Source organism: Gallinula chloropus (genome assembly GCF_964237585.1).
Source record: "Gallinula chloropus genome assembly, chromosome: 9".
Lineage (NCBI taxonomy): Eukaryota > Metazoa > Chordata > Aves > Gruiformes > Rallidae > Gallinula > Gallinula chloropus.
This window is the reverse complement of record NC_140094.1, coordinates 22,400,477-22,416,807: the sequence shown is the minus strand read 5'-3', so window position 1 is coordinate 22,416,807 and position 16,331 is coordinate 22,400,477. Positions and strand designations below refer to the sequence as shown.

General features: G+C 35.7%; 1 protein-coding gene across 3 annotated transcripts in view; it reads left to right on the top strand.

Moving 5' to 3' along the window:
• The window catches only part of LRRC49 (leucine rich repeat containing 49), a gene marked incomplete at its 5' end in the record, with an annotated part of 41,304 nt that extends 26,091 nt beyond the window's left edge, over positions 1-15,213 (top strand). For all 3 annotated transcript variants that reach the window (XM_084268178.1, XM_084268177.1, XM_084268176.1), the window contains 7 exons: positions 952-1,035; positions 2,976-3,127; positions 5,784-6,021; positions 7,231-7,416; positions 11,432-11,541; positions 12,213-12,366; positions 14,941-15,213. In XM_084268178.1, the coding sequence (XP_084124304.1) occupies positions 952-1,035; positions 2,976-3,127; positions 5,784-6,021; positions 7,231-7,416; positions 11,432-11,541; positions 12,213-12,366; positions 14,941-15,147 (1,131 nt within the window). In that variant the 3' untranslated portion in view covers positions 15,148-15,213. The remainder of the gene's footprint in view (positions 1-951; positions 1,036-2,975; positions 3,128-5,783; positions 6,022-7,230; positions 7,417-11,431; positions 11,542-12,212; positions 12,367-14,940) is intronic.
• Positions 15,214-16,331: the final 1,118 nt, after the last annotated feature.

Genomic DNA, 16,331 nt, shown 5'->3' with positions numbered 1-16,331 from the left:
GACATTTTCTGTTCACTTCATTTGCTAATTTTCTTAACTCAAAACTTTCTGGAAAGTGAAAGTGAAAAGATTAGGGTAGGAGCTTTATATTTTGAGGGAAATCAGGATGCTTTCCATATGTTTTGGGAAGATACTTTAATAGAAACACCCAAGTGGCATGTGGAAGTAAATCAAAATAAGTTAAAGTATGCTTCTCAAGTGTTTGTGTTGGAAGGACTCTATGCTTTTTACTTCATAGCGAACATTTCTTTTGTTACTTGGAAAATATATGCTCTAAAAATACCGTACTATGAGAATGTTTGGACATGTGTAAACACGGAGTATTCACCCTCATGGGTATAGTGATGTACTAAATGACTGTACCAGGAAAATTAAGCATCTTCACTTTCATGACTTACATTATTTAAGAATCAATGAGCTTTCTTCTTGGATTTTTTTCTTAAATAGGTAATAATATTAATAAGAAATAACCGTGATGTACTGCAGTTAACTGTGAAAATACTCTTAAGTTCTGTTGTTAATTAAGAAAAGCCCCTGGAAAACATTTGTAATGATAAAAATCAGTCTTTAGATTGATTCAAGCAAAACCAGAATTCATCTCACTAAATCTGTCTTTTTGCAAGTAGTAGGATTTTTTCGGAAGAAAATTGCTACAAAGATGGGAAGATAAAATGTACTATTATATCTTAAAATGTTTTTTACTGTAATACCTTATGCTTTATACTTTTAAAGACCTTTACAAATACTAGTTTTAAATTGCTATATCTTCAGTATTTGCATCTGAACAGATATCTGTACCTCTTATTTCGAATAAACAATTTTACCATTTAAGAAATACTTGGAAGCATTATAACGTTAAAAATCCCAAACTTATATTAAAATTTGTATTTCAAATTCCAACACAAAAATACATTAATACTTTTCTGAGGTGTTTTTTCTTTTTTTATCCAGGAAGAAGAAAGACGTATGGCATCTGTTGCAGCAAGGAAAGAGGAAGAAAGGAAGCGTGAAAGCTATAAACAGACCTTGCTTAAGGTATTTTCTATGGCTGTTCTAAGCCTACTGTAAACCATTTTATAGCAATAATGTATATCCTAATATTTTTTGCCTTCGGTTATTACATATCCCAGTATGCCTCTGTCTTGTGAAACTTTTTTACAGCACAAGTAGGGTGCTTCACAACTGAAATTCTCTTCAGTTAACTAGGCAAATTATGTTTTAGCAAAAAACCCCAGTTGAATACATGAGTGTGATGTATGTAAAGGGATGGCAAACTTGAGTTTCATAAATCCAGGCTAAAATAAAGGACTTGCCAGTGATTTCAAATTCCTTAAACGTGGTGTCACCCATTTCAGGTGAGTGCTCTAATTGCTGTCATGCAGGGTGTTTTGAAGTAGTTTTTCCTTCATTCTTTCTTGTTGAATTTCTTCCTTTTGGTAGACAGAGTTCAGCGGTCATCAGAACAGCAAGTAGACTTCAGCTGTTGGTCAGAAGTAGTTTGATCTACCAGACCACCTGCCCTGGTTAATGCTTATATATGAGATGGAACAGCTCTAACAGGAGAATGAGGTGTACTCCAAAATACACTTGTGGGGCTGGAGACTAAATGACTTATGTTGCTACTACGAGACCAAAGTTCAAGAAGCTGAGAGTATCTACGTTCTGTTTCCTGTGGGAATATTGCCATTTGTCTCCCAATCCTTTTTCTGTAGAGGGAAAAAAGCGCTGAAAACTTTTGTCATCTGGACATGGTTATACAAACGTGAAATTCTGAACTAGAGATAAATGAAAGGATTCTTAGAATATCATGGACTCCTTGTACTTTGGAAGAGTGAGAAGCTTTAAATTAATGTCGCTACTTTGTATGGACTTGAAAGCTACATTTCTATAGCAACTTATAAACTCTGTATAGTTTAGATCACCATGATATAAACCAAGTAATTGTTGGCTTGGATACTGCTTGCTCCATCTTTTTAGGTGTAAATTTATTTCATGCTAAGCTCCTTTATAATATTTTCCTCTCAGAAATTCTAAGTCACTGTTTGAGTTTCACTGAGAGTAGTGAAACAGTGTCCTGGCTGATGGCCAGAGACTTAGATCTGGTTCTCAAAAAGCAAATGAAGGGAAACTACCTTTATATTGATTTATTTTATTTTATATACCCTTTTATATTATTTATTGCGCAGTTTTTTCATTTGATGAGAGCTCAACTGCCAGCCCATGAGCTCTTATAAAGCACCTTTTTCTTAAACCTTCAGTATGCCAAATTGGATATGTTAAATTATATATATCTGTATATAATACAATAGCATAACCTAAGAATCCTAGGTGATCAGCAGAATTTGAATGATTTGACAAGAACAAGTACTTCAGACTTTTGAATTACTGATTCATTGACAAGAGCTGTTTAGAATATAAAAACTACTTTATAAACTATTATAAAATGCTTAAACTGAAATCTGTTGTAGTTCTTTATCTTGCAAGTAGGTTTTTTTTCTCTTTTTATAAAATTACCTTTTTGCATTTTTCGAGGACAACTTTTCCCCTGTATGCTGCAATTACTGAGAAAACTTAGAGCAATTGCAGGATTGTCTTAAAGGCTAGCAGCATGGAGGAGAGCACGGGCAGTCTCCCCTGTTTTGCCAGAGGAGTGTTACAAGCAGCTCCAGACAGTCAGAATGAGGCTTCTGGGATATCCAAACTAAAAAGTTCAACTCAATTCTTTCACCAGTTGTGAATGTATTTTGTTGCTTTCCTTGTTTCTGTTATTCCAAGTGTTGTGAAATTGTTGCTGCCTGGCAGCTACACAAATGAACTCTACAATGATGCACTGTTTTTGATGCATAACTACCAACCAGTACTATCATTTCTTCCATTTAAAATGTTTTGATTAAGCAATCTATTTCATTTAGTACTAATGAGTGTGTTGATACAGGACTGTCATAACTTATTGTGACTCTTCTATCCTGTTGCAGGAAAAGAAGCGGTTAACAATTTGCAACATTGCCCGTCAGTGGGAAATACAGCAGAATAGAGTAGCTCTTGTGGCTTCTTTAAACCAAGATAAAGATAATGAACCAAGTCAGATCAATGGCAGTGCTGCATATGTATTTCCTGAAGAAAGCAGGTATTTTAGGGGGAATTACTACTTCATGTTTTATATTGCAAATTACTACCTGTCCTCTGAGATGTCACTCTCTTTCTTTATTGAAAGTAATATATCCAAATCAATCTTGAAAAGATGTTTTACTTTGTGATGAACCGTGGTGGCTGCTAGTAATAAGTAATGTATTTTAAGTAATGTAACAGCAACTCATTGAGCAAAAAAGTGCAAGGTAAATTATTCTATGATTTTGCTAAATAAGGGAAGACGTCTTCACAAATGCTAATTATGTTTTTTCATGTCCTTGACTGCTTAGATCATTGCTTTCAGTGTGCATATGTAGCCTCTTTGTGTATCAAGAGGTTTCATAATCTGAGTGTTGAATTCATGTTCTTAGTTTGACCAGCATCATCTTACTGGACTGCGTTCATACCCATTTTATTGTAACGCTAGCAGTTCTTTGACGTAGTTTTATCCCCAAGGTAACTTTTGTATTGTTGGCTTAAAAGATATTATTTCTGTGATACTGTTTATGGCTTGTTTATTTGTGTCTAGAAGATGGCTCTATGGCATGTAATTTCAAAACAGTGTGAGTGAAAAGCGAGTGCCTTAGATTGGCTGAAGCCACACTTGCATCATTTCAATTTGTCTAGCTCAGGCAAAAACAGTCTGCACAAATCCAGAAGCAAGTGCAGCTTCCTGCTGTGCCTGATCAGCGCTGGAAATGTCAGGTACAAGCAGGGAGTCCTTTCCTTTCACAAACAGAACGTATCTGAGTTTCTTTTTAGTATTGGCTAGACCTGCTTTTTATCTTAAAGTGCTGCATCCTTTGAAAAAAAAATTTCCTAGCATTTTTGAGTAGTCGTTTCCATTCCTGTGCTTCCAAAGCTTTCCCCTGCACACATGTTCAGTCATGGCTTTCTTGCTGCCTTGGTTTCTTCACAGTTGCATTCAGTGTTAGTAATCATCCAGCATGACCAAGCCAGTGTAAATAGGGTAACTTTGAACATCGTCCTGTTAATGAACTCTTTGCTTCAAGTCATGCTTTTAAGTAACGTGTTCAGACCTTTTCCATGGAGTTGTAGGGAAGATCTTGATGCAATGCTGTCTCTGCTTAAGCTGGATACGGTCATTAAAGTTGGTTTGTTCCTTATAGTTTCCTGACCACAAGTGTTAGGATTCTTTTGTCAAATCTGTAGTAATAAAATATAATGCATAAAATCTGTTTCCATGTTCTTGTGAAAGTTTTTGTAGTTTAAGATTTGCAGAACATGTTGTAGAAATCAAAGTGGTTACTTCAATGACAAATTTCAATCTCCTCAAGATGTTTGAACAGTAAAGTGTGTGTTTTATTTGTATATATAAAATCCTCTTATGCAAATTACAGTGCATTTAGTTTTCTGAATTGGAGACTTAGGTTTGGAATTTTTCTTTCATGACTGGTTAGAGAAATGTGATAGTGATCTTTTAACACTGTTTTATATTAATTTAAACAGAATAATTAAGATGTAGTAATGTGTCTTAGAACCAAGCAGCTGTAGATAACACTGCTTTTTTTTGCTTTTAAGCCTTATTGCTCTTAAACTCCAAGTTAAAATTAACATTGATCTACTACTGTATTTTATATCTGAAGAATTTAATCTTCAAAATGAATGGCTAAGCAGTAAAATGCCAGGTGGAATTCAGCATAGATAAGTAATTACATCTTCTCATATAAAATGATGGGCTCTCGAATTTCCATTCAGGAGTGAAATGTTAGAGTTGTGGTTGCTTGTGTCAAGAAAACATCAGTTGAGGATCACTAGTAGTCAAAAAAGCAGAATATATTAAAAATACTAAGAAGGTATTAAAGAATAAAACAGTAACAATCACTATGCAACTTCCTAAACATGTGATTTGTGCTCCTTCTTGAATTCTCTGCACTTCAGGTCCAGTCAGCTGAGTGTATCAGGTTCGGAAGTAAGATGCACAGAGATGAATACCTGGACTTACTGTTTAACGTTTCTCTTGTGAATTGAAAGGCTCCTGTTATTTCACAGAAATGTTTATCCATCCCTATTAATGAAGGATTAAACTAGAAAAATAAGCAATATAATAAGATTATTCTCATCTCTTAGCAGAATAATGAATCCTGATCAGATAAAGTGACATTGGGTTTGAGGAAGAAGTGGTATTCTTGTTCAAGAACAAAAATAACCAATTATACTGAATTGGTTTTAAAAAAAACAAAACCTGTCCTTAAAATGATTACTCATGTCATAACATTTTACATTTTATGTAGCAAACAAAATGTGGAAATGATTTTGCTTGAATAAATACAGTGTTTGAAGCTGGCTTCAGATGTCTAAAGTAACATGAAATATGTTAGGTTTGCATTCTGAGTTAAAATTGTTAGGCAGATTATTAAATACGAATTATTTATTTCCCCTCCCTGTCCAACTCAAACACACCCAGAGCCTTTCTGCCAAAGAACTAGAATATTTGCAGTGTTACTTGATGGAAAGAGGTTTTTCTGGCTCTTAATGTCTTTGAACCAGATTGGGTATTGCAAATGAATGAATGCTGAGAAGTGCGATCGTATTTAACGTATTGGTAAATGAAAGGACTATTAATTGGTAGAATTATTTTCAGATAGTACTATCATCTCATTTATGTCACTGCACTTTTATTTCCTCCACAGGTCTCTTGATACAATACTGAGCAGTGCAGTACAAGGCTTGTCTGTTCTTGAGTCTCATTTAGTGGAAGTGGAAGGAGACACTCTTTGCTTGTATGGTGCTGGAGCTTTGGAGTGCCTGGATCGAAACTGGAGTGTTCAAACAGCTGGAATTATTGTCACAGTGTCCTTTATGTTCATAGAATTTGATGAAATTGTTCAAGTGTTAACAAAACTGAAGACAAAATTTCCTAATTCTGTGGTAAGAGTGCCTCACATGTCATCTGGGTGAACAGCCATGGAATATGGGTGCTTTGATATAGACACATTTGTGAATTACATGTTTGCATGGTGTTGCACTATAATGTTAACTTGAGACTTCTTAGAAACCAAGGCTTTAATTTAGATTCTCACACAGCATGGTGTCTTCAGACTGGCTATTATTTCTCTTAATTTCTTTGATCTAGCTGATTATTTTGAAGTGGCAAAACTGGTGTGCAAATACAGTATTGCTATTCTGCAATATTGTGAGGGATTGGAACCAGGAGACCTTTGTTTCTGTTCGAAGTTCAGAGATCAAATAGCTGATAGGATCAAGAGTGGGGTAAAATTCAAAGGCAATAGATACCTAAATCAGTACAGCTCTTGTTCTCTTCATCAAGAACCAAAGAATTGCAACATAAATGAGATGTCCCTTCAGTGCTTATTTCTTGGACATTTAAGAACAAAATAATTTTCAGGGAAATAGTAAAAAAAATTATAATGTACGTGAAGCAATTTCTTACTCAGATGAGAGGTGTCTTGAGCTGCTTGCTTCTTTTTAAGGGTTTGAGTGTAACACAACTTCAATGGTTTAATTGAAATAAGACAAATTTATCTACCTCAATGAAACAGTTGTTTGAATGGGGGGACAACTTTATGGGGAACAATACAATGTCAACTACATTTTTTAACTATCAATTTTTCCTCCTTCCCTTTCTTTTAATAATGCTACTACATAGCCAAGTACACCATGCTCCTAGGAACACTAGTGTAGGGCATGATTCAGAGAAACATGGATATATGACTTAATGCCAGCCTGCTGTGACAAAAAGAACAGGATGTTTAAAAACATGTATTGTACTTATCTTCATGGGTGGATGTGGCAGTTGCTTTACTTAATTGCTCAAGTAGCATCACTGGTTTTTGGAGTGTTTTTGTAACATTCAAAATATTAGTGCTGTAATTAAAGGATTTATAAATTGCTTAGTGGCTTGTCATTTCTAGATATATGTAATACACCAGTTGGTTCACACATTGATGTGTTTTGTTGCGAAGAAACTGAGTTTGTTTCATTTGGGGTCTTTATCAGACTGAAAGATTGTGTGAGTTTGAAAATGGAGTGGCACAAACAGGGAATCCTTGTGTTAATTCTTGATGATTTCCTTATTTAGTTTATCGTGGTTTGATTTTATTTTACTTTTCTTTGAAGCACCTGAAGTTTAAGGAGACAAATCTCTCAGCGCTGCAGCAGTTCAATGCGCTGGCCCAGATGCATCGCCTTGAACAGTTGACAGTTGATCCTCAGGGAAATCCAGTTGTCAACTTTACTTTATGGAAATACTATGTTCTGTTCAGACTGAACCATTTTAATCTACAGAAAATCAATGGAGTAAAGGTAGGACAGCATTGCTTCCTTCTCAGCCTTATAAGATAAAGTGACACTGGCTTTTTTTAAAAGGCAGGTAAATTACTATTAAAATGAGCAGACCATATCTACTTCCTTTCAGAGCTTGGGATTTAGGTAGACTACTTGTAACTTCTTGTGCTGTGCATCCATTGCGTCCAACTGGACTATGTTACAATCAGTGATGTTGGTTAGATCCTTACTTGCTGTGAAAATGTTGAACTTTCTCAGATATTGGAAGTAACAGTCCAAATATTTGATCTGAATGGTTGGGATTTAACTGAAGGGAAGACTTTCCATTATTATTGCTGCACATGTTTCTAAAAAAATAAATAAATCAAACTAAGGAACACAATTTTCCCTGATTCTAAGAAGCCCTTCTTTATTATCTTCAAACCATTGTGCTGACATTGAATGCTTGTGCAAAAACATGCATTTGACAGACTACTTCATAGTTTAGAGTATATGATTTGTGTTTTCCAGTGTTACAAAATATAGCTAAAATAGCATTTTCCTCTTGAAGGTAAAAGTTTGTCAAGCAGTTTTTTCCTTTTTGCTTGCTGTGTACAATATCATTAGTGTTTTTTGTGGGGTTTTTTTGGGTATGTGGGTTTAATGTTTGAATAAATAGAAAGTTAGGATACTAATACTGCTGTTCTGTGGACTTTGTATTCCCCTTTACACCAATTTTCATTAAATTTATTCAAGCATTTAAATGGCTGTTTTATACTTGGACAATGATCATAAACAGTTACACTGTTACACAATGTCTGAATGTGCACTCAATTTGAAATTCTAAATATGTTAAAATGGTGTTATGGAAGCTAATTAGAGCAAAAATAATACATAGTTTAGTGCTTAGATCTGGTATTTCAATTTGGTCATGGCTGTATGTTTTGGAATTAGGTATTTTACCTGATACTTGATACAGCATGAATCTTTACTTGGTTTTAGTCCTGTAAAACATGAATTAGTTGCACAGAAGAGTAGGAGTCCTTTAAAGAGCTTAACTGAATTAACTATCAGAGAAAGGATGGAATAAAAGGGTAAGACAAATATGACTCTCTAACAGCAAGGTGTCTTGAAAAGAAAAATGTGATAGTCAGTAGTCCCACAAGAAACTTAAAATAACTTTAAATTTAGTATTTTATGAAATATTGCTCATCAAAGTTGATTTAAAAAAAAAGGGGGGGGGGTCTTGAATGTGGGTTCAAAGTTTTTACTTTTTTACCACACCATAAATTTAAAATCAACAATAGTGATTCAGATCAAAAGAAAAGAGGAAATAAATCTTGTCTGGTCTTCATGGAAAAGAAAGGAGAAGAAAACAACTATATAGTAGATTGCTTTTTGTTGTTACAGTCTCAAGCTCACCAAACTTATGCTTTGAAGGAAAATATTGAATTTAATATTGCTTGGAGATGAACTCAGTAAATGGGTTTACGTGTAGCACTGCATGCTTTCTATGTAGGATGTATCTCAAATCTGAAATCTGTATGGCTGAAGGACGTTTTTGTCCTCAAACTTTCAGCCAGGCCACATTATATGAAGATATGCATACAGAATTTTTTCCAGCATCGTTAATCATTTGAAAAGTGTCACAGCCAAGCAGAAGAGATGAACTCTGATCACTGGTTTTCATTAGTCTACAGAAGAAATCATGATACCCAGCTTTACAGATATATATTACCTTTTCTTTTAAAGTCAGTATTAGAAGATCCTGTTTCAATATAAAAAGCACAAAAGAAGATCCTGTTACAATATAAAAAGCACAAACTCTTGAAGTGTGTGCTCAGACCTTACATCAGCTTTTAATAATGGTGTCAGCATTAGGTGATAGTTTGAGGGGATGGAAAGGGAAATGCATGTATTCTGCTATTAAACATTGTGCACAAACAACAATCATAAAGGCTATTGTGTTTCCCACTCTGAGTAATGTATAGTTGGGGAGTAAAAACAATAACTGCTGACTGAATTAACTGAACATGTGTAACTCTGGCAGTTCTGAACTTAAGTAAATGATTATATAAGGAAGCCTTTATTTTCTTCCCATCCTCCTCCTTCCATTCCAGTTATGTTCCAGGCTAGAAGCTGAGTGTTAGTCTCTCCCTATCAGTGATTTTGTTCCCCTGCCAGTTACATTTACTTACCATGATGAAGGAAACTCTCTTTATTGAGATACACTTTTTGAAGTTTTTCCCAGAGATAGTAATCTCAGATGAATTAAGAGTTGTCAAGGTTTGAAGCTGCTGTACAGAATGCTTTCTCCAAGCAGCGTGGCATGGCTTGCAGTGTAACAGATGCACCACGTTTACTGAGTCGGTGCCTGTTTTGCGCGCTTGGCAAGGAGCAGCCAGAAGAGACTTACATTTATGTGGTGGTACCGTTGGCATCTTTTTGTGATTAATAGAGCAAACAATGTACTGCAGTAAGATAGAGAACATGAGTCTCCATGAACTAGAGAGTGTATTCAGCATTGCTGTCTCTGTTGACCTGGTCCTTATGCTTCTCTTAACATAAATAAATAAATTAAAATCACTCAGTTCTCCAGCAGACATTTCTGCCTGCTATGGTCTTTGTTTGCCTAGCTGCCTTCTGTGCTCTTTGTTTCAGACCTTGCTTCTGTTAAATGTTTAGTGAGGTCATCTGCTGTTAGGCTACCAAGTAAGACTGATTTAATTTTAAGTGAAAAAGAATAAATCTGAATACTGTGAACATGGAAATGACTTCTTACGTTTCTAATATGTTTTATGTAGTTAATTGTTCCTGCATTATGCTCATGCAGTATACATTAGGCAAGGGTATTTATTTAGGCAAGTTTCTAAACATTAAAAAAGATTATAGTATAATAGAATTACCTTAATTTGGCTCAAAATTCCATTTTACTCACGTTTGAATCATGTAGAATGCAAAATTGTCTGGAAGTACAAAAATAATAGTCAGTATTGTGAGTATTAAAGTTTTTTCATGAGTAGGTTTCTTTCCAAAAAAGTAAGATGAACAGAAATTAAATTTGGTCCAGAAGTGAAGAAGTCACTGTGTGAGTTTCATTGTCCTGTGTTATCCAGGTCAGATTTAGATGATTATAAAGATTTTTTTTTTCTGCACTCACTGGAAAGCCAGGAGTCTAGAAACTGTGCCAGCAAACTTTTGGCAGTTGAAGTCAGTTCATAGTCTGGCCATCAGGGCAGGAGAAACACAGGCCATGATCTCCAAGAGGTTATGAGCCAAGGCAAACAAAAAACAATAACAACCACTAAAAAATAAACCCCTTTCACCTTATTTTTTTTTTTTAAATGAAATGTGTAAAATTAGTCCTGAAACTTTTTCAACCATTGAAAATTAGTAGAACGCATCATCTGTAATTTAATGCTGACGCACCGGTATGTATGATATTTGGAGAAGCACACTAGTGGAGCATTTATTTTTGTGGAGCTGAAAAAGCCAGAGAAAATTCTCTTCTACTTTTTTCCTTTTTTTTTTCTTCCTCTGCAAGGCTTCTCTTTATGTAAAGCCTTCTCTATAGTGCTGCCAAAATAAGACAGACGGTAACTTATCTTTTCACATGTGGGTGCCCAGAACCTTTTCATTTCTCCAGTGTAACTTGATCAGAAACTTTCCAGTAGACCTTCTGTATGTGTCTGCAGTATGGAGTAGAATTTATATGTCTGGCCTTCAGATACTCAGTGTAAGAAATAGTTAAAAAAAAAATAATCCTCATTTCAAAGACTATCATGAAGCACAGGGTAGCATGTGTATACATTAAAGTTTCCAGAATTACAGGAAATAAAACAAGCAGAAGTACCTCATTTGGTTTCTTTTAATGTGCATTTAAAGTGCCAGTAAAAGCAAATCTACATTTTGAAGATATGCCTGGAACAGTTCTGTATGCAGTCTTCTGTATAACAAATTTCAGTTAATTCTCAGTGTATGTATGTAATGAAAGATGAATGTGCCAATGAAACTTAACTTTTTTTTTCTTCCTCTTCTCTCCCTTCCCTCCCAGCTTACTGAAAATGATATTGTAATGGCAGAAAGACTCTTTGGCATTCTGGCCTATGTAACATCTTCTGAGCTGCCACATTACCGCATGCTTTCCTTACTTGGGGAATCGAGGTAAAATACAAGGAATGGAACGGGTGTTAGTCCAGAACGTGTTGTTTAAATATTTTGCACACTGTTTTGATAAATTTTTTCTGGGTAAAGAGACAAAAAATTCACAAGTATTTAGAACATTGGTTCTCTGTTTCATAAAGAAATATTAGCATCACCTGATTTGTGTAACCAGAGGTTTTCACAGAAGTTGTATGAAGTCTGCTGAGTAAGATTAAAAGGCACATGCACACAAATGTACTGCTTGTTTAATTCTCCAATTGTACTGGTATTGGTGAAGTTTTATGGACTTTCACTATAAAGACTGACTATTTTTAGTGGGTATTTTCTAGTGGATGACTAAAACAGTTACATTTTAGAGTTGGAGTTGAAAGAGAAAAGGCGCTTAAATAACCTATTTTTGGTCTTCTATAGATATGTACTTAATATAAGTTCAGGCTGCAAGATTTCCTGTTTGAGAGATGCTATGTAATATATGTCAAAATCAACTGCACAGAACCAAATTAACAGAGAAATATCTGGAGTCATGTATTTTGGGTAACTTGGGATACAATAAACATGAAAGCTCATAAAGTACATGTTCAAAGGGGGGAAAAAAAAATCACACTTACTAGAAACATCTGCACCTGAAGCTTCCCATAATTAAAACTGTAAATCTCTTTATTTTTTCACAGAAGAAAACAGTTCCATTATCTGCTGGAGGGAAAGGGAAAGAAGTCTGGGACTGGGAGTGAGGAAAGCAGTGATAACAGAAGATATGGAGGGGAAAACACAACTCGAGCAACATTGAATTATTTGACAAAGGACTTTCATATGGAAAAGCTTGAGGTAAGTATATCATTACAAAACACTTTCATCCTCTATTATATAGTAATAGTCTACTACTCATGGAATTTGCCTATATATTTAGTTTCAGTTGTGCTATTGAGAATGGTGATTCTGAATCATGGAATGGTCTGGGTTGGAAGGGACCCCAAGGATCACAGAGCTCCAACCATTCCTACCACAGGCAGGGCCAACAACCTCCAGGCCTGGAGCTACACAAAGTTGCTCAGGGCCCCATCCAACCTGGCCTTGAACACCCCCAGGGATGGGGCACCCACCATCTCTCTGGGCAGCCTGTTCCAGCCCCTTACCACCCCCTCTGTAAAAAAACTTCCCCCTAATATCTAATCTAAACCTTCCTTCCTTTAGCCTTTATCCATCCCCCTTGTCTTGCCATTATTTACCCTTTTAAAAAGTTGATTCCCCTCCTGTTCCTCTGCTCCCTTCAGTGACTGGAAGGCTGCAGTTAGGTCCCCCCGCAGCCTTCTCTTCTCCAGGCTGAACAAGCCCAGTTCCCTCAGCCTCTCTCCGTAGGGGAGCTGCTCCAGCCCTCTGATGATTTTTTGTGCCTACTCTGACCCCTCTCCAACAGCCCCACATCTTTCTTGTATTGGGCCCCAGCTCTGGACACAGGACTCCAGCTGGGGCCTCATGAGGGCAAAGCAGAGAGGGACAATCCCCTCCCTGTTCCTCTTGGCCACCCCTGTTCTGATGGAGCCCAGGATACCATTGGCTGCCTGAGCTGCAAGAGCAGCTGATGGTTTGCTGCTTACCATATTTACATGTACGATCAAGCATTTCATCTAATTAATTTTGCCAGAACACTAGAGAAAAGCCCCTTTCTGGCTTCAGTGAAGCGGTTCCTAGACTACTGAGAGCACAATCACAGAAATACTTTCTGACCTACAGACCTTATGTTCCTAATGAAGTGCACCTACTTCAGTAAAATATAAGAAGTGAGCATCACTTTTTACAAAGAAAAATGTATATTGCGTGTTAGGATTTTTCTAATGGAATTGGAAAGTCAGAAAGTATATCCTAAAATGAATTGGTGATTGACTTCAGACAAGATTTGATATAGTGCAGACTGCAATGATAAAGAACTGTTTCCTAGTGTTTAAATGAGCTACAGGAAAATAAATATATAGGCAATGTATTAGGTTTAATTATTAATAAAACTGCAAGCTGGCTTGTTTCAGAGAAGTGCATCAGTCACGCTTGTTTCAGTTTGTGTTTCTGATCTGCTAACTTTTGCTTGGACAGAAGGAAATTGTTCCCAGGGAGAACATGCTGCTTTTCAGCTACAATCTCCTTTCTGAACAATCACTGTGAGTTTTAGCTGTATGCACCTTGCTTCCCACATTTGTCCCACTATTTGATTTTTGGATATGTGGAAATTTATAAATTCTCTAGTACAAGAGATTAAGTCAAGTAAGCACTGTTCTTATACTGTGGTTTTATGTCAGAATCATAGCATGAAAAAAATAATATGTTTTCTTAAGCTTTATTTCAAAAGCTAGATGGCTTTTAAAACTTTGAATGGCATAGAGTAAGAGTCCTTTACCATGGAACAAACACTGTAAGAAAAGAAGCTTGTACAGTTCATTCATGCGATTTTTCTCTTCCCAGTGCAGCACTTCACACCTTGTCCTTTGTTGTAGCATTATGTACGTGGCAGCAGATATGAAAGAATGTCACAAGAGGAGAGTAAGATAAGCAAAAGAGACTGATTTCAGTTCCACGTCAGCATGATAAGTGTGATTGAATAAGTTTAGTGCTTAAAATGACAGTCTGAGTCACTGATTAATAATTTGGCTTTTTAGATGAAACAGCTGGAAAGTATTTTCTCTGGGTTATCACTCAAGAAAACATCTGTTTTGATGGCCTGAAGCATGACCTAAAAGTATTAACAGTGCCATAAGTCAAACCAGTTAGATATTTAGCACTAGTATAACTTACCACTCAAAGTTATAGCATTTTTTAGAAACTCTGCATAAACAGGGATTAATACAGTTTGAGTAACCAATATGTCAACTAGTAGTTGCATAAAGTGTAGTTCCCTCTTTTTTTTTTTTCTTTTTTTAAAAGTTTCAGATTACTTCATTAACTAATGTAGGCATCTTAGGAACCATGCATTTGCCAGTGTCCATTGGGAACCTGTGGATAGGATATTTCTTTGAAAATATACATAGTTCTTGTTAGGGCAGGTAGATGAACATAGTTACTTTCCCCATGAAAAGCTGGGGAGAGAAGAAAGGCAAGTAGTCTGGTGCTTAATTTCTGTAAACTTCACTGCTCTGCCAAATGTCAACGAAATTGTAATGCTGTTAAAGTATTTCCATGACAACTTCGAAGTGGATTTCAGATAAATTAATAATATTCACAATGCAATAAAATTCTGTAGCCACACTCATAAAAGCCTGACTTAAACCCTGGGCAGTGTAACTTAAAGCTGATAGGAAAAAGCTTGTGATGTCCTCTTTGCTCATGTGCTTCAATTGTTCTGGGTTTTGGGTTTGTCCTGGTATAACCTCTTTTCCTTTGTATGGTACTATGTGTAATGCTTCTCCCTTGCAGGAAATGAAGGAGAGAAAAGCATTCTGCCAGGCGTACGTCGAGACCTTAGTGAAAGAAGCAGCTGACATCAATATGAAAAATGAGTCGTTGCAGAAGCTCTGGCCTCAGATGTTCATTGAGCTTGTCAGAGATGCGGTGATAGAAATACGCAATAAGAATTCCTACATGAAACTCTGCTTACAGCGCATCACTGATCAAAAACAGTAGTCAAGGCCTGTTGTCTTGCAGGCTTTAGGTTTCACTGCTTTGTGCTGTTTTACAAACTTAAAACAATAGAATATAAAATTGACATTGCTATGGCATACTTCTCATCCCCAAAGGACCTTTAAATCTTAATTAACTCTTAACAGTTTTGAAAGAAAAGTTTACTTGAATAGTGTTTTAACAATGCTTTCTTGGCTAAAGTGGTGAGATTGCATAGAGCTAACTTTATTGTCATGTTTTCCTAAGTTCTTGTTTATTTTTCTCTGCTACCCTTGCTTCTGCAGTGCTACAGCATTGATTTTTTTTTTAAAGAACAAATTTAAAATCTGCTTGCCTTACTTTTTATTGGACACTTTTCAATTGTCACCTGTGTGCTGCTGTTCAAAAAGAAATCAAGACTAGTAGCTGTTTTTTTTTAATGAGCAAAAGCTAATAAATTATTTTTTACACCCTGAACTTGATGACCTTGTTTAATCTTGAAGACCATAGAACACATTTTCACATTGGTGCCATAAGAGTGCTTGGTATGTCAACATTCATGAGCCTAATTCTCACCAAATTGCCCAATATTGATTTCAAGCAGTTTTGGTGAATGTAATTTGTATTAGATTGTGTGAATTATTATAGGTAGAATATGAATTCAAGGTATGATCACTTAAGCTTTATTTTTATTCTGTTAAAATATGTTAATAGTACAGTTTCTTTTGTTTTTTGATTGCCTAATGATTATTTTTTGAAGTATGTACTATATTTGGTACAGAAACCAATGACTACTATTCAGTTGTAATTAATTTCTGTGACTGAAAATTTCATATTTGTTATCAATAAAAAAATTCTTCACTCTTGCACTTCACAGATACTGTGTACAAAGAAAAGACTTCTTAATGATGAATGAAGAGATGAGACAACTTGTCCCCCAAATCAACTGTGAATGGGTAGAAAACAATATAGTCCATGGTACAGTAACCTCTACTGTAAACACCTTGCCAGCATCTGCTCAGAAATTGAATTTAGGAACTGCTAACAAGTCCATTTGATTCCATGGCTAGTGTTCATATGCAGGTAGAAAGCTGTGCCACTTAAACTTCACTTCATAGTTCCATTGTCTCTTAATTAAAATAATCCAGAACCTTTGTGCTTTCTTTTACTCAATTCAAATTAATCTTATTTTACTTAAGATCATTTAT